Raw genomic sequence first — 22,826 nt, 5'->3', positions numbered from 1 at the left:
GAGATTGTAATTATTCAAATTTCTGAATGAATTCTCAGGAGATGCACAGCACACTGCTGCATCTGGGACTGATGCTATTATCACAGTATAGCACAGTAGTATGTCAAGCATTTAAGACGTAACACCCATTGCTTTAGAGTCATTTAACAGTGGATTGGACAAACCATTCATGCATACACTGAGGAGAGGCCATCATTGGTGGGTGCTGAAAGAAATGACATAACAGGTCATTTCCATCTATAAGTTACATGGTGCAGTGGCAAGGCCACAATAACTCACTTCTGAGTGATCTTCCATGCTCCAAATCTTTCTTAAATCAGATTATATGAAATACTGAGGCTACAATTAACAACATTTTTCAGAAACTGAAGTCACCAGATAATAAAATGATGGTAGATGTAAACAGATAGTATTATATACACATAATAGGAGGGAAAAAAAGCTCATGTGAATACCACTGCTGCAGAACAACAAAATAAAATCATTCATTCTATATTTACTTACTTATTGGTAAAAGGCAGAATATATTGTCATAAACAGCTGTGGTTAAAGCCAGTTTAAAAGAAGCAGGATGTGATATATGTCTACTCTGAAAGTGAAATTGAACGTTAAAACCATAACTCGGCTTCTTAATGATCCTTGGGTTACAAAATGCGGATTTGCACTGAGTATTTCCCACTTAGTCTGATTTTAAAATTTGTGTCACATATGTAATGCATGTGAGTTTCCTTTCATTTTTTTCTCTCTTAAAAAATTCACAGTAGAGAACATCTTTTTTTTGTTATGTTTCAGGAATCTATAGTCCCAGCAGAGGTTTTTTCTGTAATTCATCTGAATGTTAATACCTCGTGTCCTTCTCATCTCTGGAAGCCACAAGGAAAAGGCCATGGTGGGACAGTCACCTGGACGTACCCACGTTGCAGTAATTGTCAGAACTGAACAAAACCAACGCAAATTGTACTTAAGAAACTTAACTGACACCAAGCTTGTATTTGAAGAGGTAATTTGTGCCGATCAGGGTAAGTATTAATGCATTTTTAGGTTATGCAAACTGAAATGAGAAATTTTTATTTACTGTCAAAACAACAAAATTCCATTTATTTATTTATTTATTTATTTAGTTAGTTAGTTAGTTATTTTTGCTAAACTAAAGACTTTTTATCTTGTCTGGGAGACTGTAAATGAAAATAAAGCCACAGATAGAAAAAGGAGGAGTTTGGAGAAACTTGAAATCAGAGTAGGTGCCCGTAATTCCTGAAAAATGGGGCAAAACTAAAATCTTTGCTTACAAAATATCTGCTCAACCACAGGTTCATCTGGCTTTTGCCGGAGACTCTGAGAAGCCCCGTGTTTCAATTTCACATGCTGCTGATAGAACTGATTTTATGTCTGGCATATGGCACTGCTGGAGGCTGTAGAGGGCAATTTAAGGTCAGTTAGAAGTTCTTCTAAGAGCTTAAGATAATGTTATGTGTTGGTGGCATCCTAAGTACAGTAAAATACCAGCTTCCACAAGCAGAAACCCAGGAGGTGCTCCCTGCTGGTAGCTGTGTTTGTCTGGATGGTCAATGGCCATTTTACAAAGTTGCAATCTCACTTCCCTAAATGACGAGCGTAAAACCAGAGCCCTACTTGAAATCCTGTGTACGTGCAGCTGCAGTGGCAGTGAAGGTGGAGAACCTCCTTCTTCCTACTACCTGCTCTGGAAACTGCTCAACGGCCAACTGGGGGCAACCGATACAGCATGTGAGAGCCCTCCTGAGCACATCAGTCACGCCAGATGTAACTGCTGTAAGGAAGTAAAAGAAACATTCTCTGAAACTGGGAAGCCTTTTCAGAGGAAGATGGAGACTCCGCTTCTTTTATTCCCTCAACTAAACGTTTCTGCTTCAAAGGATAAATCCTATTACAAAGTCATGAAATCAACCATTAAGGAAGAGCCACATAAAGCAAGCAAGCCTGGGTAAGTTTTAAGGGCATGCTGATACTAAGTATTCTGTTTACACAGAGGATTCTAACATAGCTTGTGGGTATGAATTTAGGGCACAGATCTTTATTTTTTTTTACGTATTCATGAAAACTCAAGAACTGCAGTCTTTGAAATCATATACACAAAATACTCATCACAGATATTTTTCTCTTTTGTAAGAACAAGGAACAAATAATAAGGTAAGAAAATAGGAAAAGGAGGTTTCAACACATTCTGAGAAATGCTTCTTTAAAGCCTGAATATGATCTGGTAAAGTTTCTTTTTAAAAATTTCAAATGACAGGAAACAATACTTCCTTTTTCTCTGTGAAGCTTTAAACGTTGAACAGCTGAGCCAGCTGTTTATGTTCTCTAATGTGAAATTTCACCCCTTCATTTCAAAATCAAGAGTGAAAATGAAAAGATTTCTATTTCTCTTTGCCAGTGCTTCCTATGTAAATTTGTACTAAGCTATAAAGAAAAAAAATCACTAACGTGACTAAGTAGGAGAAGTAACATCAACATTACTCTAAGTAAATTTACGTGGATCTATGATGCAGAAAGAGATATTAGTCAAATGTTTGAGGGTAAACCCCCCTAATTTTCAACAAAGTTGTTTGAAAAGCTACCCTAATTCTGTTGTAGAGCTAAGCAGAAGAGAAATAGGCTGAGCCTTCTCCTGCAGAAACCAGAATTTCATGAAGGTGATCATCTCGCTAAGCCTGAAAACTTGACAAAAGCAGCAAGGTAAGTGTTATAAAAGACTGAGTAGATGGGGATTCCTTTCAAGAAGTGCCTGTGTGTGAGTCAGAACGTTTCCTGCATCTGTATGAGTGTGTTCAGACTTGGCAGAGATAAGGCTTTCAAGTTCTGTTTAATTTTAAAGCTAGCAGTCTAACTCAAGCATGCAAACAGTGTAGAATTACCTGGTATGCACCAAGGCAGCTCACCACAAGTGTTTTTTAGACCACTAAGTGTAGACTGGTCCCCATACACTTGCAGGTATGTTTAAACCTTTCTTCATGCCAACAGTATTTTTATTAGTCCACTGACTACATGGAGCAAGCAGCAACTCAGAAATGTAGCTGATGAATTATTGCTTACAGGGAAATCATACAGCTACTTGGAAAGCAGGTTTCCCATAGAATTCTGTGATGTACAAATGCCACATAAATGTCAAATACTGAATGCATAGTTTCTCAATAATTCCAGTAATTATTGGAATACTTTCATCTCCAAAATTCAGATACTGAAGTTTAAACACTGTTATAATATTGTCCCTATTATACTATTTCTTATAAAGACGCAGGGTAAAATCTTGGTTTTGTTGGATTCAATAAGAGTTTATTTTCTGACTTCAATGGGGTTCCAAGAGCTCACTGATACATAAGAATTGCATTTGTAGGTCATGACTGAAAAGAAGGAATTTGCGAAGTACTGCAACTCCGTGGCCTAAACAAATTTGCTGACCCTTTCTTTCTATTACAGATCACTTCACAATATTTCAGGGCTTTCCATGCTCTTTTGCCTTTAGAACTTGGTGAGCCTTGTTTAAGCAGTTACTATCTTTGGGACCAAGATGCCTCTTTGACCAGAAAAAGGGCTTCTACAAGCCCTTACTAATTGTGAACACGTGTTAGAAATGGTATAGAGACCCAAATGCTGTTTCTAGATTCCATGAAAAAGTGGTCAAGAATGTTTGCACCTATGCATCAGGGTAATTAGCCATTTGTTGCTCCTATGTCCAAATATCATGCCCGTCCAAATGATAGGGTGTGCTCAGAATCTGGAAGACTTTCCAGTCCATGCCTGTGGGGCATTTCATTAATTTTTTTTCCTCTCCTTGTTTTGCTGCTGGCAGAAGCCTTAATTCAATGGTTTTACAGTTCACTCAGGAGTACAAGACATTGCAATGACAAAGTTAAAACAGTGCTGAGAACACCCTTTTTCCATTTCTCTTTTCCATACATGTAAAACCATGTGAGATTGCATCTAAAAATAGGAAGCACAGCCACCATGACACCTGTATGCAGGCAGTGGTGGGTGTTCGATTACCCCAGGTATCTCAAAATACATGGCCATCAGTGCATTCTTATAATCTCTGAAAAGGCACTTTTAGAGCCAGATGTTATAGCAGTAAACAATTCTCTGCAGAATTTCCCCCTTTTAACAGACTATCACTTCCTTCTCAGCTGCCTTTTACCATGTTATTCTCAGCTGGGTGCCTGACAACAGGGATTCATACCTTCTTGTGGTATAGAAGAGAAACTGGTAGATTTTTGCCAGTCTTTCCATATGGATTAGAGAGGGGTATTTTTTTTTTATGAAAATAAAAGATAATTACTCTTTTTTGAATAGTAAAATGAGATGATAGTTTGAGATTTATTACTTAAATAATTTACAGTTTTTATAATTTCCATTCTTCACACAGAGATATTGACTAACACAGGTATTAAAAAATCAATGAAACACTGCAGCTGGCCAATGTGGTGATTGTGGAAATGCCTCTGACCTGTTAATTAGCTTTTTCTCATCTTTAGAGCAAATCTTGGTTTCCATCTATTGCAGCAACTCATTTCTGCACCCAAGTGTCGGGGATCTATGGTGCTATTGGGTTGATGCAGTTTTTAAAGGAAAACCAGAAACCCACACCAAGTTTCCAAACCCAGCAAAGAACTTCTCACATTCCATGCAGTTGCAGATGACATAGGTTGTCTGAAGTCATCAGGGTTTTTCTTTCACTGTGACCAAATTAATTCCTGTAACTATATGTACCCGCTGTTCCTAGACTTACAAGTCCACAGAGAACTTCACTTTTTGCACTTTCATAACTAAAAACGTCTGTAAGAGAGTGAGCTCTTGTTTTCTCTGACTCCAGAATCCCCCTACTTTACTGGTCTATGCGCATTTGCTCAATTTCAGTTCTCCAGCATGTGTACCTCTGAAGTGCTCTTTGCTTCTTCCTAGTTAAAAATTTCATTCCTATAAGCAATGACTAAGACACATGCATCACCTATTAAATAAATAAAAAATATTCCTTTTAGTTTTGTGCAAGACCAAGATCATTACTGGCTTTAATTCCTTCCCAAAATGACTGGAATTTCTTTTCATCTAAACTTCATGTGCCTACAGATTTTGCCAAAGCAACCCAAACTTTGTGAATCAGGCAACAGAATGTCAAGCCTCCACAAGGAAGGGGGAATCATATCCAAGAAATGTTCAGTCCATGAAGAGTTGTTCAAACCAACTAACCCCAGACAAGTCACCTACTGGTACTTTCGGTGCACTGTGCTTTGCCCTTGAATGAAAATGGTTCTAAATATTAGTATTCATAAAGCAGCTGATAAAAATTGACTTCAGCTTCAGGCTTGAAACTTAAGTCCTGCTCCTAGCATGATGAAATTAATCACTGGGCTTACTCCATTTATGGTCTGCTAAAAATCAAAGTGCTGTTGAGGTGTGCAATTAGGGTTAATCTAAGCAAAACAAAAAAGAAGGGTTTCTCCAAATCTGTAATTGTGTGAGTGATGTTGGCTGTTCTTTACTTTCTTCATTGTTCTTTTAGGCAGAATATTTGAAATCAAAGTAAAATATATGCAACTTGACATATTTGTTGAAGAATATGTTTTATAAATGGAGCATAACGTGGAGAGCAAACCAGCTTATTTGTGCTATTACCCTGTAAGACTATCACCTGAACCATATCGCTACAACTTTGTCTTCAGGCTATAGAACTTCTGGTGGTAACACAACCTCAGACCGAGTACATTCAAAACCAATTCTCTGCAAGAATATTTTTTAAGTTTAAGTAGGTGACTGCCCTGGTTCCCCTATGAGTTTTACTATACTGCATGATATCAATTTGCTTAATCAGTAGCACAACACAAAACACTGAAAAGAAAAATCTCTGCTTTTATGGATTTTTAGGCAGGGGAAAAAGTGCAACTCTGCAGGAGAAGTGTCAGAAAAAATGAAACCAGATGTTTCTGAAGTCCCTAAGAAAATTAGCTCCTTTAGTAATGTGATCTAATGAAAGACTTTGTGAAGCAGTCTTAAGCAATAATGGTAACAGATTATGTAAGTTGCAGCAGCTTCATAAATACACAATATGCGCAATTCTTCAAAACCACTTTCTGTTTCTTAAGCAGTGTGTCTCCTGAAGAAGCAGTGAAATGGGGAGAGTCTTTTGACAAACTGCTTTCTGAGAAAGGTTTGTAGCTTTTCCCTCTCTGTGCAGACTGTTGGGATAGAAAAAATCCAGTGTACACTTAAATAGACCTGGCAGCTATCTAAACTAGATAGGGTGGGTTATCTGTAGCAGCTTGTGTTTTTGCTCTCCTGTGCTTAGGCTATAGAATGCTGTCAACTATTGAAAATAGTTGAAAATAGCTTTTAAGTTTTGTATTTTATTGAACAAAGTAATGTAACAGACAGCAAGGAGTTCCTTCAATAAACAGTAGGACTTTATTTGAGCATTGTTCAAATATTCCTGACCATAAGATCAAACCTTACAAATCAAAACATGTTCTGTGTATTTAAGAACAGACTTTGTCACTTCTGGTACAGTTTGTTTCTAAACCAGTGATAGGATCAAAGCTGACCGTCGCTTGAAAGGGCTTATTGCTTATGTAATTATCAAATGCACATATGCCCCTCCTTCCGTTTTGGAGGGACACACGTATAATCCAGCTACAATGGTGGACACTATGTGCTTTTCAGATCTGCCCCTTGAATAGCTGACATCAATACGATTGCATTACTTCTGCAGATTAAGCATACTCGAAACGAAAGTATCTTCAGCATGATAAAAATAAGATAAATCAAACTGTCAAGATGTTAAAACCCATTCATTTTAAATTGCTACTGGAGACAGTCTACATACAAAGACAGATTCAAATAGTGTTTCAGTCAACCTAAGTTGACATTCAGCCAGAATAAAATCTGTCACTTCCACAAACATCCACATGTTTTGATTATTTCTTTTTCTAAATCAATGAGATCTTGGTAGTGGAGTTTTACAGATGCTGAGAATTCTCTAATGGGAGTTGCAGTATTCAGGATCATAACGAAAGAACTTCACTCATTTGAAAACCTTTATGTATTTTAAAGTAGTTATCTTTAATGTGATGTAATTCAAAGGGAGCAGAACCTATTTTGTTGCCTTGCACAGACTGTGTGAAAAGAGTAACTGTTTGATAAGGATATATGTTTTTTTTTAATGCCATTTAACATTCTTTTATGTAGCTGGATTGGATGCCTTTACGAAGTTTCTGAAAACTGAGTTCAGTGAGGAAAACATTGAGTTCTGGATAGCTTGTGAGGATTACAAGAAGAGCAAGACTGCACATGAACTTTTGCCAAAAGCTAAGACCATTTATGAAACATTCATACAGAAAGATGCTCCAAAAGAGGTACAGTAAAAACATCTTCATTGTATACAGTATTTGACACAACTGCATCTGATGAAATCTGCTTTTAAGAAGTGCATGCCTAGATGCAGAGGCAACAGTTAATCGTGTAGTCACTGACATATGAAGTCTGTATCTTAAATGTCAAAGTTCTGGAAGGAAATGTGCAAGCAACTGCATAGATTGTTCTCACTGTCCCTCATATTCCTTTCAATACCCTCTCCATGTTACTTTTTTAATTGTAGAGCAAGACTTTAAATGTTATAGGACTCAGAGATTCCTAGTGGTCTGTAAAGCCAGCATATATATATATATATACACATATACGTGGTATATTTAAGAAAAAATAGTGATGTTAAATATTAAAGCTGCAATGAGACATACTAGCTAGAATTTGTGGAAGTATTATCTGTCTTTATTTAAAGCTACCTCCAGAACAACAGAACTATTGTCCCTTTCTTTTAAACCAGTAATCATCTGTTGAATTATTACATAACTGAGGTTCAGAAGCTTTTACTTTAAATGAGCCAAAGGACTAAAAGAGACTAGAATAAGCTATTAAAATTAAACATATTCTTTAAAACATAACTGTTTTAAGCATGGGCTTTTCTTGATTGGTCCTTCCCCTGGTTGATCCTTCCACCCTTCTACTCCCCAGATCTAATTGTGTGTTCTTGGTACGTTACTGTCAGCTGGGAGTGGGGGAGGAAGAAGGGGGTAAGGGGCTGTGTGGTTCTGGGTTACCAGCTGGGCTTAAACCAGGACACACATCCACAAAAATATGTTGGTACATCAATCCTCATCGACAGTAAGGCCTTTTTATATTACTGTAATAGTGCAAGAAGTTTTCATATTTACAATTTCTTCATATTACTGAAACATGTTATAAAGAATTCAGAAATGAACAAAAGGAATATTTTTTTTCCTGCTCTATGAAAGTGATGAACAGATTGGGAGATGATGAAGTCTCACTGAAATCACCATCAGCCTCTCCAATAGGTCTTTTGGACTTATAATTTCCTGTAATTCTGCTGAGTTTGAGATCAAATTATGTTACTGGCCAATGCTCCTTTTTTTCCTGTATTATTTCTTTCTTATTTGTCAGTATAGCAAAATTTACACACTAACTGCTGCTTCCCTGTAACAAGGGTGTAAAAGGTGTAATTCTTATTTTAAGAGAAATATTGCAAAATGGTGCATAGACTGTAGTTGAGATTCAGATCTGCTTTTCCTAGGAAATGCCCGCTTTCAAAGACTTATGTCCCATTTGATTTCCTTCCATGCTGCCTGTCTTTGTGGTGAACCTTATGTAAAAAGAGACCCCATAGCTGTTCAAGGTAGAACCTGTTACTGCCATTTGACCAATCTCTGAGCACTTATGGTAGGGTATCAAGTACTGGTACTGTCAGCACTTCCAAGGTTGACATAAGTGAGAAGGTGAGCAGTAGGAAAGCTAGGGAGAGGACAGGGTGTGGACGTCATATTTTAACTAATAGTAACATAACAATTTCTTTAACTGTCATACTTTTGATTTGGTGCATGTGTGGGTAGTGTGAGTGCTGTTTTTCCCCTTAAGCAGTTGGCTATGGGGAGACTTCCTTCCTTGGGCTTAGCTGAGCAGCTGAGACCAGCCAACAGCATCTCATTTCACAACACACAGCTCTGGAACTTGCATCTTTTCTCTGACTAACATCAGAGCAGAGCTCTTTTACACACACATTTCAGAGTGTACAGTTTTATGATAGGATCATAAAATCATAGGTTTGATGAGTGGACTATTTTATCATCATTAACTGTCCTTCAGTTCTTGGATTTATTTTTTAACTAGCTTTATGGAAATGACAGATGTATCTTAGAGAGGGGGAAAAAAAGCATACTAGGGAAGTTACTTTCTGACTGAATCAACAATTTTTAATATACCTTCTACCTTATTTTTCAAAATATCTTGTTTAGGTAAGTGCCTGAGACCTTAATAAAATTCTCATACTAATTAATTCTTCCCAGTAATTCTTTCCAGAATTACTGGTTTCTTTCCAGAACTTTCTTTCCAGAATTACTGATTCATTCTTTCCAGGATGAAGGCAATGACACATTGAACAAATGATCATTTTGATACCCCATCAAAAACCTCCAGAAACACATTTAAATATTTTTCATATTTCCCCATCAAAAACCTCCAGAAACACATTTAAATATTTTTCATATTTCAATTATTAGAGTTTTCTCACCTTCCTACCACCAAAACTCTACACAGAAACCAGAAATTTTAAATATTGACTAGCTTAGTCTAATGAGATGAAGTTCTACATGAATCCTAAATGAGAATGAAGTTCTGTATTAGTCTGGTGTTGCAAAGCTTGGCAGCTGCAAGTATACAAAGATTGCTATTAGAAAATTACTTTTAGTCAAACATCAAACTTCATCTTCTATTTTGTCAGTTTTCCATTGTACCAATAACACATCTGTGCAGACTTTCTGGCAGATGTTACATGAACATACTAACTATTTCTGGGATATAAATATCCCATTGTATCAGGGATTCAAGGTCCTTTCATCAGAAAAAACTCACCAAAATACAGTATCATTGCTATGGATAATAACACAGGAAATGCATGAGTGTATATTAAAGCAATCCACTTTTCCTCATTCTCCAGGTGAATTTGGACTTTCAAACCAAAGAAGTCACAAGTCAGAATATTGGACAGCCCATCATCACCACCTTTGATAGAGCACAAAACACGGTCTACAGGCTGATGGAGCAAGACAGCTACCCACGCTTCCTGAGATCTGATCCTTATTTAAATTTGGTTAAGGGGAGAAGTCCCAGTCGTCCTACCCTTAGGAGACGGTCACGGTCTTTCACTGTCAATGATTTTAAAGGGGTACGACCAGACTTTACTGTTTGGTAACAGGGAAACTGAACCCTCATAAATTTTAGCTACTGCTGCAGCTCACATGTATTTTACAGTCCAAATCCTTAGCAGGTGTAAATGAGTGGAAAGCAAAGTTACATGCACTTACACCAGCTCAGAGTTCTGTATCCACTGATTAATCTCTTTTATTATAGAGAAGTAGGCGACATACTGTCAAAACATATCATGTAAAGCTTTCATACAGTATTATTTTTAACCCAAGTATTTAGAAGAAAAACTTGAGTTTCCTGCATAAAAACATTGTATAAGATGATAAGTTGATAATATCCACTGTGTATTGTTGGCCTGTATCATTTAGGACAGAGTCTCATCACAGTTAGAATCTATATACCCAGCCTTTGCACATATTTATGATTTATGTTTCTGCAATATTTTCTACACTAAGCACAGAGTATTTGTGGTATTTTCTCATACTGCAAAACATAGGAACTTTATTAGGTATAATATAAAGTTACAGGGATTTTTTCTACAGCCACTGCATAATTAAAATTTAGCTATTGCATATTTTAAGAGGAACATAAGAATATCTTTAATTTTTTGGGTACAATTTGTACTGTTTTCTTATTACATGTGTCTCTCTGTATTTAAGTTATGCTGTATATATTAGTTTAGCCATCAAATACTTGTATTCTAGGTTTTTGCAACCAAATGAGTAGCAACAGAGACCCAATAATGCTATTTTAACACAATGTGTGTCATTAGATATCAGGTCACATGGATGTGTATATGTATATAATACTCCTACTTTTATTTGCAAATATTTATAGTATACCAACTTTGTTACTAAGCTTTGTTCTAAACTTTTTTTCTGACTTTTCTTTTGAAAAATAATCTGAAAATTAACAGCTCTTGGACTCAGGTAGAATAACCTTCAGTTCTACTGGTCATTACTCTCCATGGTTATAGAGGAGGAAGGAGAAACCTCCCTTTAACTTCAGTAGTAAACTGAAGTCAGATATGTCATTTTGACAGTCAGGATACAGTGTCTTCTTTCAGAATTGATGCAGACATATCTTGAAGCATGGAAAAGGTTTGAGAATCTTAAACCCTGGTTCAGTTTAACAAGTGGCTGCGGAATTTAGTTGTACCTATGACTTGTATATTCAGTCACTTTTCATGGAGTTTAAGATTTTTCCCTTCTCATAACTCTTTGTAAGTTGTCAAAGTGAAGAGGTGCAGTTCCTGAGGATGAAAAGTTATGTTCATTACTAATTCAGGGTATATATGAACTGCTTGATCTGAGGCTTTCCCTGTCTGCTTTACTAACTTTCAATAAATCCTAAGTGATCTATTGAAAAAGTTGCCAGGATTCAGTTTATCACCAGTCCATTGATGAGTAAAACATGAAGACTTCGCTTACAGTTCAATACCAGTTGTAATTGTTGCCATTTCAACCCAAAGTGTTACTGTGCAGAGAGACCCGAACTCACCAGGAAACACTGCTGAGCTGCAGCGTCCTGAGAACCATCTCTAAGCTCTCAGCTTTACCCTGGGAAGAGACAGGAAACACTTTAGCAGCTGTGAGGAGTATGATCCTTGCTGGTTTATTCCATTATCCTTCCCTGATCCCAAAACTCCAGACACATGCTATTTCTAACTGTGTAAGCAGTCAGAACCTCTGCACAGTGATTCAGGAATAAATAAAATGTTTCTAGTAATGTTGATAATGTGTTTCATTTTCTGTATCAATATCAAATGCAGCTTTGGAGCTTCTCAGCACCATTTTTTACAAACTGCACTCCTGTTGTCATTGTCATACGTGTCACATGAATGAGTGAATACAGTGAAAAGCAACTTCCTAACACAATTTCATGGCTTGAAGTCAGTATGTTCTTCTGGATAGATTATTTATCCCTGCTCTTTGACTGTCTGTTCCTGAGTCATGCATCAGTTCTGCCACAAATGATCCTGTTTCAGATTAGGGAACCTCTAATTGTAGAATCAACTAGACTAATATGTCTGAATGCCAGGTTTTGCAGATATTTAAAGAATGCATGTTCCTATGGTCTGTATTACTAACTTTGTTAGAGAAAGAGAACAGGTTTGAGGGCATCTGCAGCTAGATTCTCCCCTGGTGTGATTATGTTTCTTCATACCAGCTGAGAATCTGCACCTTTAATCTTGCCACTGATAGATAACTAAAAAAAAAAAGTATACTTAATACTATTCTAAAACCCAAACAAGTGACAAATACAGTACCTTGAATAAGACTTTTACTTCTTAGCAAAAAAAAAAGCTGTTATTCAAAAGGGTCTGTAATGATAAATTTAGGTCAGCAGGCACTCTTTGTTTCATTTCACTGACACATGGAAAGTTTTCTTTATCTCCAGGGAGGCCTTCCTGAAAACCATCAGTCTTGTGGTACTGACAGTGCTGGTCCCTCTTAGGAGTTTTATGATGAAAACAAACAAGATATTTCTGGTAGCTATTTATGCATGTATGGTTTTCAAAGATAATTATGAACTGTAGCTGAATTTACAGCATGCAAATGCCATGGGAACTGCTGTAAAAAGAAAGTCAAGATAAATTCAGAGAAAGGAAAGCAAAGGGTACAAAGATAAACTAAAATGACATATTTAGCTGGCAAAGGGTTTTTTCTAAAAGAGGGTCCTTTTAGTGGGAGAAAACGAGTGCTCTGCTACTTAGTTCTCTATTGTAGTTCTGGAAGATGAACTAAGCATAGGTTTAGTACAAGTCTGTGATGCTGTCCCAAAGTTGAGTTAGATGGGATTGATCAGACTAAGGGCTACCCCTGCATAGGTGGATTTATGGTATGAACCTCAGAGTAGTGCCAGAGAGCATTGTTGGGCTTCTCTAGTTTTGGCAGAATCAATGCCATAATTATGTAAATCTTCTTGTTTAGCTAACCTCGTACAAATAACACATACACAAAATCAATCATCAAGAATTTTTATTGGGGATTGTTTTCTGTAGCAGCTTTTTAGATTTGTATGTGCCATTCAGCATCCAGTAAGAGTGCTCAAAATACTCGGCTCTCAAAATATTCCTCTTACAAACATAATAACTCACTGTACATACACACTTCACTTTACTCCTTATATACATGAAGTCACCATACCAAAAGTACAAGGGAAATAATCTGCTGACCTGTATAGCACAAAGGTTTGTCTCGTGCTCCAGTACTTAAATCTTATTAGATGCTTTAAACCAGAATTATTATCTGCTCTTCTTGTTTAACTGCAGGGAGATGGAAATTAACAGACACATTATCTTCTTTGGCTTTTGGAATTTAATATTGTGCAAAAGAAAGCTTGATTAATTTTTGATTTGACAAGAAACAAGAGGAATGCAATCTAAGATAAAGAATCTAAAAGAAACAGATTTCCATCTTCCGTTGAAGTTGTCAGTCAGTAATAAGGCTCTTAGACGCCTTTACATGCTATAGCTTACAAGAGACTCACAAAAGTCAGATCATTTTTCTCTCCTTTTTGTTCCCCAGCTGCTCAGCCTGCCTTAATTAGGTACTGCTTTGAATGCAGTTCCCTCTCTTTTCCATGCATACTGCCAAAAAACCTCAACTGAGAAAAAAAAATAATAAATGCATAAAATCATCATCCTCTCCCCAGTGATTCATATGCTCATGAACTTATGCCTGGCTTAGGTGCTTGTCCTGGATCCCGCTCTGTAATTTGCATATTAGTCAAATGCTTCAATCAAATGCCTGTGTGGCTCTATGCCAAAGATAAACATGTATTTCCTCTATACAGCATACAGGTTGCTTCCATTCCTACTTTTTTCTTGCTAGTGTCTTGTTGTCATCTTCCACTTTTTGTATTCAGTTCATTTAGGGCTGGACTCAAAAGCTCTCTCTGGTTTAATACTAAAGCTTTTCTCTCTCCTTTCCTAAATAGCATCTGTTTGCCTAACTCCCTCGTAAATCTTACAACAGGTTATCTAGACACCAAGATTTACAGTCTAGCCTCTATCATTGCCTTCTCTATGAAACGTAACTAAAATTAACTAGCACGAAACACAATTCCACAGAAGTCAATTTAGAGTTTTCAAACAGGATAGAAGATTAAGCTGAAGTCTAATGTAAGGACAACCCTGAACTGTTGTTCCTTCACCAGGCAATTTGCTTGTATTCTAGAGGCTCCCATTTCTTCCCAGCTTTCCAGACTTGTTTTAGATTTCTGCAGTTAATGCTACTCCATATGAGCTTTCTGAGGCATAGTGTCTACCTTTCACATATTCTTGCATTGGTGCAATTTATACTTGTCTCATCATAAGGTCGTAATATGATCCTGTATGTCTATGCTATATTGGCTTCTTGTATGAAGTTTTGTGAGGCGTGATGCTATGTAAAAACCAGTCTATTCATCCTTAAACTGTGCCAAATAATCTGCTAGTTATTACTAAATGAGAATCTTCAAGGTTATACATTTTCTTGAGAAATGTTTCCATTTCTTCTCTGATGTGGATTTGTGTTTGTATAGTGTTTGCATAATACTTGGAAATCCCATATATGAGGGGCCCAGAATGCTGTAAAACATTTTGACAGATAGTTCTTGAAATCACAACATTTTACCTGAAGGGCATACTTTGCTTGGGTGGAAAATAACAGCTCATTTTCTTACGCAAAACAACTCTGTGGCATACTGCAGACACACCAACTTATTCAGATGGAAGAAAAAATAGTGCTGTGATTAAAATGTATTTGCATCCCGTATGACAGGCGTTTCCATGTTACTTAGGATGCCTGCAGTGCTCAAATCATCTTGGCTTCTCCCATCATAAGAAATGCAGCCAAGTCTCTGTGTGCTTGAATTACCTGGACCAGCAGAACGTTAACTTTATTTTTCTGCTGAGCTTACGCTATACAAAACAACATTATCTAAGCAAACCTGGATGTGGAATGGATTGAACAGAGGCCAAGTGCTGAAGGGCAGTAACATACTGAACGTGATCCAGGGGAAACACTAGCACACCAGAACAGCTACTGGAGAGTGTGACCTTTTTCTCATTTCAATCAGGTGAGTACGAGGCAACTGTTTTAGGAACATGTATAAGCGAAAGTGATTTCTTAGGTTAATACACCAAGAGTTTGAACATAAAGCATTTTATATGGTCTATTGACATTAATATCTAACTCCAATGTGGATCAGAGAAACAAAAAACATCACACCTTATTCCTCTAAACAGCCAATAGCTTTTCGTACAGGAAGGTAACTCAGTGAAACTAGTGCCTAAAAATAGCTGAAGAATAAAAGATGACTATCAGTAAAAAGCCAAGCAGTAAGCTTAAAAGTTGAGATTTAAATATTTAAAAATTAAAAAATAGTCTTTAGCAAGTAATACTGGCAAAGGAGGAAACGGCTAATCAATAGATCCACATTCCCTTTCGTACAGTTCTAACTCTCCTGTGGCCTGCCAAAGACAGGAGGCTCAAAACAGGAATCCATAGCACGGTTCTCAGAGTTTCAGAAATGTTAAGTCAGAGGCTTCATGGATAAAGTTTTTAAAATACACTGAAATGAGCTGAGCAGATAAGGGTCTAGGAGCTGGTCCAGTCTGAGTTATTATTTAACTGAGGATGCAAACATCAGCACTGTCAGCTGGTCCAGGTTTCCAAAAACTTCACAAACAATTCTGCATGCAATTTCCAGCCCACCTCTAGTACATATTCATATTTCTTTTTGTTTGTTGGATACTGTTCATTATGAACAGTATTTGCACAAGCAGCTGATGCATTTATTTTAATACTAAGATGACTTTTGCTCCTTATGAAATTTCAGTAAAATACTAATTTCTGGAAAGAAACTCTGATAAATTTAAGCATTAGAAGTATATGACAATGCTACCAACTACTTTTTATGAGAAGAGATGCCTGACTTCGCTTACTGGACTTGTGGTATTTGTACTAAGATAATAATAACAACCCCATTACCTGCTGTGTTCCTGGAATACAGTCAGCTTACGTACACTAAATAGTCACCGAACAGCATGTTACACAATGGTGAAAATCCCTCATAGCTTCTTTGTGGTTTTGTGAATAGTGATCAATACCCCATAATTGCATGAACAATCAGATTTCATCATCTAGTTATTCTGTGTGCTGGTCAGAACACTCATAGGTTTTAGCACCCTTCTGTGACTGCTAGAACTGTCTTGAAAGTATCTGTCAGCACTGGAAATCTTCAAGAGATGCTTATGTCTGTGCCATTCGATACCAGGCAATTAGAAGTATTTTTAAAAAAGCATCTGTTGTAGTGTTTGGAACTGTTTTTTTGCTAGGTTTCTTTTTAAGTATATAACCACCTGATTATAAATAAAGTAGGGACAGAGTCTGCAGCCCTCCCTCTCATAAATAGTGTCACAGAAGTGAATGGGACTCTTTTATAACAAGAGTGTTATTACTACTTCAAAAATGTAAAATAAGTCAATTTATGATCATAGTTCTAAGGGGAGTGAATAGTATAATCATTAGGACTAGACAGAGGGTAAGCATCAAGAAATCAATGGAACCATCCAAGAATGTTGCTCATAATTGTGTCATCTCTGTGCTTATAACTGCACTGACTTTACTGGCATTGCACCAAGGAATCCAGAAGAAACTTGCATCAGATATTTATCTAGAAATTTGTCTCTTGGCTGAAATTCAATGCCTATTTTGAACTGCTCCTAAGTCTTTGCCACTTTTCCCTGAAGAACATAGGCCACTGAAAAGCAAAGTCCCTTTTTTGTGTTTTTTCAAATAACAAGATGTAGTAATACATGTAAATGCCTGCATGGATTTGCAGAAGAATCTCCTGATTGCTACATGAGAAAAGTAGACCGGCAATCACAAAACATACCATTAGGGGAAAGAAATTACTGTATCAGCATTAATTGAGAAAGAGACAATCTCACTCTAAGAAAATTCAAGTTGTAGGTATTTACCGTCTACAAGGCCAGAAACTCTACAGATAAACATTGTTTGAATTTTAGATGATGTTTTTCCTCTTTACCAAATCTCAAACCTAGGACTGAATCAGTCACAAAGGATTCAGTGTGCATGCAGATGTTGAGGGTTTTCTCTCCACCCTTAAGATGTTGAAATTAATCTTAATAGAGCAATGCATGGAAAGCTTTTGGTCCTGACTGGCGGTGTTACAGCCTGCAGTACATACTCAGTGGAAATAAGAGAAAATAACTGATTATGGAAAACAAGAAACACTGCAAAGACTCGGCATGATAGTTCGTATTTTTCTCCTTCTGTTATAACTTTCAGAAAGAGGTGATGCAAAGGTAAGAAATTGCAGAAAGGATTTGTATTTTGCTACCAGGAATCTTTTTCAGCATTATGTAGGAGTGGAAGGGGTACCTTGAGTCATCATTTCTAGTTCCCTATTATCAAAGGCAACAATTTAAAATAATCTATTTCATAAATATGTGAAATATGTGAAACTCTACCTTTGAAGTACAGAGGAGTAGAGAGACCAAAAATTCTACTGGGAGATTTAAAAACACTTTTTCTGAAGCCTTCTTCATTTTCCATCTAAATTTATTCACTGGCTGTTTATGTACCTTTTTTTTCTTTTGCCAATATGATCCTTAAGCTAAAATAATTCTTTTTTCTCTGTGGGTTACCTCTCTGCATTGACAGAGAGTGATCACAGCTCCTCTTTGCTTTCATTTTACAGGCAAGCTCAAGTCATTTATTCTTCTCCTGTAAGACAGTTCAGTTCTCCCAGTCATCACAGTACCACACCTTTTTTTATCTATTCCCATCTTATTTCAGTTTTCTGAAGCACCATTGACCAGATTCACTATTTTTTGTCCCGTGTGAAGTTCATCAAATAGTTGGCCTGAAACTTCTTTCCAGATCCATATGAGGAATAACTCCTTAACATTACTAAGGTCAAAATGTGGTGTGTGATGGTGCTTGGGTTTTTCTTTCTCACCTTAGAAGACAGACAAAAACTGAACACAAGATTTGCGGTGCAGCCTCACCAGTGCTGAGTACAGGGGGATCATCACCCCGTCCTCCTGCTGGCCACACAGTTTCTAATATAAGGCAAGATGCCCTTGGCCTTCTCGGCTACCGGGGCTCAAGCTGGCTCATGTTCAGCAGCTGTCAACAAGCACCCACAGGTCCTTTTTCAGGCACTCTTCCCTAAGCCTATTGCTTTGCACGGGTTGTTGTGACTCAAATGCAGGACCCGTCACGTTTCCTTGTTCAACCTCATACAGTTGGCCTTGGTCCATTGATCCAGCCTGTCCAGATTGTTCTGTAGAGCCTCTCACTCAAGCAGATCACACTCTCCCCCAGCTTGGTGGTGTCTGCAAACTTACTGAGGGTACACTCGATCCTCTCATCCAAAACATTGAGAAATATATTAAACAGAACTGGCCCCAGTACTGAGCCCTGAGGAACCCCACTTGTCACTGGCTGCCAACCGGATTGAGCTCCATTCACCACCGCACTTTGGACCTGGACATACAGCCAGTTTTTTACCCAGCAAAGAGTACACACGTCCAAGCCGTGAGGAGCCAGTAGAGTGCTGTGGGAAATGGTGTCAAAGGTTTTACTTAAGTCTAGGTAGAGAACATCCACAGCCATTCCCCCATCCACTAAGCAGAACACCTGCATTAATTTTACTAAAATAAAATAAAACCTACTAAGTCTGTTCCAAGTAGATAATGGGGTATCAGCTCATTGAAATTCTTCATCTTTTATTACCTGTCACTAGAGGCTACAAGAAGAACTGATTAACACTTGAAATTTCTATCTCAAAAATCTTGGCTGAGGACATTTGTAAGAAAAATTTGCTTAAAAAAAAAACCTATTAAAAATGTAGCTACAAACCACTGAACCGAGCTTTATTGAAGAAGTAGGTGTCTTATTTAGAAACACGTGAAAAATATGAGCTAGATGACCAATGGGATTTATTCCTGGTGTTTTGTTTCCGGGTTTATTTTAATTGTAAGCATTACTACTACCTCCTGGATGAACAATCAAGTTGCCAATGTCAAATATTATATTTTATGAGTCCGTATGGCTCTCTGCACTCTAAAGAAAACCGCATCACACTTTTTGTTGACTTTCTGTTATTCAGTGCATAGGGTAACAGGAATTACTCACTCTGCTCCTTCAAGGAGATAGCCAAATAACAGACTAGCTGCCACAGACTGCACAGGCAAAAGATCCCAATGCTATTTTCAAGGATAGATGTTGTTTCCACAGGTCAAACGCTGGGGAAACCATGGCCTGGTCTGAGTCTGTGGATACAATACTAGCTAATAAAGGTAAGCAGTGAAAGATACGTTTTTTTTTCAACATGCATCAACCCAGTTCACAAACGTTGCCATGAGGTTTTCACACTGCTTTCCAGTTGGACTCTCCACGTGCTTTGAAGTACACCAATACTGGAGGCATGCAACCTGCCATGCTGAAAGGCAGAGGGGGCATGTTTCTCCAAGCTGCAAACACAATATACCTCTGGTCAGTGCTAAAGGGACATTTAAGAAAGCAAAAGCCTCTTAAAGCATTTTGGTTTAAGATACTGTGTTAACTATCCATGCAATGGTTCTCTTCTTTTTTTTTTTTGTTTTTTAATTAAAAAACACCCCCAACCCCACCAAACCAAACACACAAACCTTTTCTTAGGTATTCCTGTTACAACAAAATATATGTGCTGTGCATTGGCTTTCAGTCAAACAAAAACCAATAATTTCTAATTTATCCAAAGTCACTTCTCTAATAGATCCCATTCCTACTGACCTGAAACCTCAAACCACATGTAACTTTAAAGTTTCCTTGCCCCTTCCCCCTTTTCTACAGTAACTTTGTGGCCTGGACCCTGGGGCGCCTCCACGCTGTATCTTAATAGCATTAACTTGACTAAGAGAACTTAATTTGGGTGCTGTCAGCTTTCTTTTCTAAGAGGTTGCAACTTGGATTAAGTTGAAATCAATTTTGTCCAAACAAACTTTTATTTCTTTTTTTTTCCTCTTAAAAGTGTAAAAAATGCTGAACAAAGAAATAACAAAGAGTCGATGTCTTTGTCCAAGTCTCTATCATTATTTGAAAGTAGATGGAAGGGCTATTCAAGCAGGGTAACCTCAGCTCTGAGAGGAGAACAGTAGTGCAATATAACTTTGATTTCTCATTGCTTCGTAGAGCAGCAGTGAGCCTCAAATCCCTAATTTTCTAGTCATGAAAAAACCTTCTTGAAGGCCAAGATCTCTAGGATCCCCTTTTAACTAGTGTATCAGTGCTAGAGACCAGACAGTAGCAGGGAGCTTTCCTCAGTTAGTAACTCTCTGAAAGAACTCTTAGTCACTTTATCATTGCTATAGTTTCATCTCCTATTTATTTCGCCCACAACAGCCTCTTAAGACTAATTGCTGACTGACAGGCCGAATAATATCAGACACATAAGTTACACAGCGTAAAATGCACATATATATATATATACACACACGTGTACGTACATATATATGATCTGTATTCGTCTTTCAGTTTTCCTCTACCCATCATCTCATGCATTTTTTCTCCAGATGGCTTGGCAGCTTTTAGGACATTTTTAAAGTCAGAGTTCAGTGAGGAGAATGTGGAGTTCTGGCTCGCCTGTGAGGACTTCAAGAAAACCAAGTCCTCGGCTAAGATCGCCTCAAAAGCCCAAAAGATTTATTCTGACTTTATACAAGCTGATGCTCCAAAGGAGGTACATAGTGTTCTGTGTGTACTTTGGGTACTGAGGATGAGAATCAATTGGAAAGTTCAGATGCAAACTTCTAGGAATAACAGAAAATACAATTCAATGTGGCTGTTTTGCATTTTCATGTCAATTATTTACCAGATAGGAAACACTGCATGGGACTTTGTAAAGCAAACTAAGACCTTTTATGGTATATATATTTTTTCACAGAGGGCATGGGTTTATCTCACCTTCTGAAAATTCCACCTTAAAATGTAATGAAATATATATTTGATATAATTTGTTTTCTCTAACCATTTTGATAATGCAATAAGCACCATTTCCTCCATATTTTAGGTACCAGTATATTGGAATTTTAGTGGTTGTATTTGTTCTTTCATACAGGTATTTTGACATGATAAAAAATAAAATGGAAACTTGCAAAACATTTCCCTCACAGCATTTAATGTTATCATTACTTTAAAAATGCTTGTGATGAAGGAAGAAATTACAACTTGATTATCGTTCACATTCTACTCCCTAACAAATTTTTACACTCATCTTTTTGCCTCTGACAGTGAGTGTGCTTTGAGTGTCTCCATGTCTTACATATGATTGAAATCCATTTTATTATGATAAAAACCAGAAAATATTTATAAAATACATAAGGCCAAAACCTAAACTGATGCTGAGTACCTTCATCACTAATTTACCCATTGGTAATCAGTACTTCAAAGGATTTGCACTGGCAAAAAATGAGATAAACAGAAGCAAGTTTTCCCCTTCTTTTTTTGCAGTGATGCTGTCTCTTTAAGACTCAAATAAAATTAGGAATTCAGTATAGTAGAAAATTAAGGAATAACCTTCCTGCTTATTTGCATCAGCCAGGATATCTGGGGGGAAATTCAGATGCAGACTGTGTCCTGTAGAGGAACAAACGTCAGCTTTCCAACCAAACTGACATTCGTTTTATGCTTCCTTTCTTCCTACAGATTAATATTGACTTCCAAACTAAAACCCACATTTCTCAGAACATCTCTGAACCCACTCTCAGCTGCTTTGATGATGCTCAGAGGTTAGTCTATAGTCTCATGGCAAAGGACTCTTTTCCCAGGTTTCTAAGGTCAGATGTTTACAAGGAATTGGTAAAGAAGCAACAGAATGGAAATCAGAAGAGATGGTTCCCATTTTTGTGAGAAAATGCCCAAGGGATTATGAATTTGTAAATGTCTCCCATTGCAAGTCAGTACAGTTAATATTTTATTAAACTGATTGTACAAACCAGATCTAAATTGCCTTTGCCAGGTTGTTTTCAGGTACAGTAGGCACATGATATTTTCTAATAACAGTGGAGACATAGTCAAGAAACATGGAATATGCCAAGACATTTGAGCTTCCTTTTTAGTAAAGAAGTTTGCCATAGATAGTTTTGCCAGTTCTTGCTTTATCTGTCAAAGTGTTTTCACATTAAGCAGAATGTTTTGGGTTTTCTGATTTGTTACTGAGTTTTCTGTAGAAGTATGGCCTCAAAAATAAATTTCAGGGGACTTGGATACATTTACTCATTCATTCATCATCTCATTTGTAATATGTAAAAAAGAAATAATGAAAATCTCCATATTTTATACCAACTCAAAACAGAAGTAGAAATATGGTAGATAACACAGCATGAACGTGCACAAGTCCATGGGTCCTGATGAAATCCATCTGCGGGTCATGAAGGAGCTGGCGAATGAAGTTGCTAAGCCTCTGGCCATCATATTTGAGAAATCATGGCAGTCAGGTGAAGTTCCCGATGACTGGAAAAAGGGAAATATAACCCCCATTTTCAAGAAGGGGAAAATGGATGTCCCGGGGAATTACAGACTAGTCAT

General features: G+C 37.3%; 2 protein-coding genes across 3 annotated transcripts; both read left to right on the top strand.

The window, feature by feature from the left end:
- The first annotated feature begins 1,602 nt into the window (after positions 1-1,602).
- Positions 1,603-10,507, top strand: RGS18 (regulator of G protein signaling 18). 2 transcript variants are annotated; one of them, XM_061345353.1, is made up of 5 exons: positions 1,603-1,963; positions 2,614-2,715; positions 6,117-6,178; positions 7,213-7,379; positions 10,031-10,507. In XM_061345353.1, exons 1-5 carry the CDS (start codon positions 1,845-1,847, stop codon positions 10,283-10,285), a joined length of 705 nt encoding a protein of 234 aa, XP_061201337.1. In that variant the 5' UTR covers positions 1,603-1,844; the 3' UTR covers positions 10,286-10,507. The 2 variants fall into 2 exon arrangements, with proteins under 2 accessions (XP_061201337.1, XP_061201336.1); XM_061345352.1 differs by having other exon boundaries at positions 1,604-1,963; positions 6,114-6,178.
- Positions 10,508-19,128: 8,621 nt separating this feature from the next.
- RGS21 (regulator of G protein signaling 21) lies at positions 19,129-22,544 on the top strand. The gene is made up of 3 exons (XM_061345350.1): positions 19,129-19,558; positions 20,813-20,979; positions 21,945-22,544. Exons 1-3 carry the CDS (start codon positions 19,516-19,518, stop codon positions 22,146-22,148), a joined length of 414 nt encoding a protein of 137 aa, XP_061201334.1. The 5' UTR covers positions 19,129-19,515; the 3' UTR covers positions 22,149-22,544.
- Positions 22,545-22,826: the final 282 nt, after the last annotated feature.

The sequence above is a fragment of the Neopsephotus bourkii genome, unplaced genomic scaffold, assembly GCF_033783945.1.
Source record: "Neopsephotus bourkii isolate Nb327-2 ecotype Australia unplaced genomic scaffold, CSIRO-AGI_Nbou_v1 NB_234, whole genome shotgun sequence".
Taxonomy (NCBI): Eukaryota; Metazoa; Chordata; class Aves; order Psittaciformes; family Psittacidae; genus Neopsephotus; species Neopsephotus bourkii.
Note: the sequence above shows the minus strand (reverse complement) of the source record. Positions and strands in the feature narration are given on the sequence as shown.

Excerpts from the sequence above, each read along its gene's own strand:
- RGS18 (XM_061345352.1), top strand. The coding sequence starts at position 1,845 with ATGGAGACTCCGCTTCTTTTATTCCCTCAACTAAACGTTTCTGCTTCA. Across the intron at positions 1,964-2,613 it reads CATAAAGCAAGCAAGCCTGG|AGCTAAGCAGAAGAGAAATA; the intron begins GTAAGTTTTAAG and ends ATTCTGTTGTAG. Across the intron at positions 2,716-6,113 it reads AACTTGACAAAAGCAGCAAG|CAGTGTGTCTCCTGAAGAAG; the intron begins GTAAGTGTTATA and ends CTGTTTCTTAAG.
- RGS21 (XM_061345350.1), top strand. The coding sequence starts at position 19,516 with ATGGCCTGGTCTGAGTCTGTGGATACAATACTAGCTAATAAAG. Across the intron at positions 19,559-20,812 it reads TACAATACTAGCTAATAAAG|ATGGCTTGGCAGCTTTTAGG; the intron begins GTAAGCAGTGAA and ends TTTTTTCTCCAG. Across the intron at positions 20,980-21,944 it reads AAGCTGATGCTCCAAAGGAG|ATTAATATTGACTTCCAAAC; the intron begins GTACATAGTGTT and ends TTCTTCCTACAG.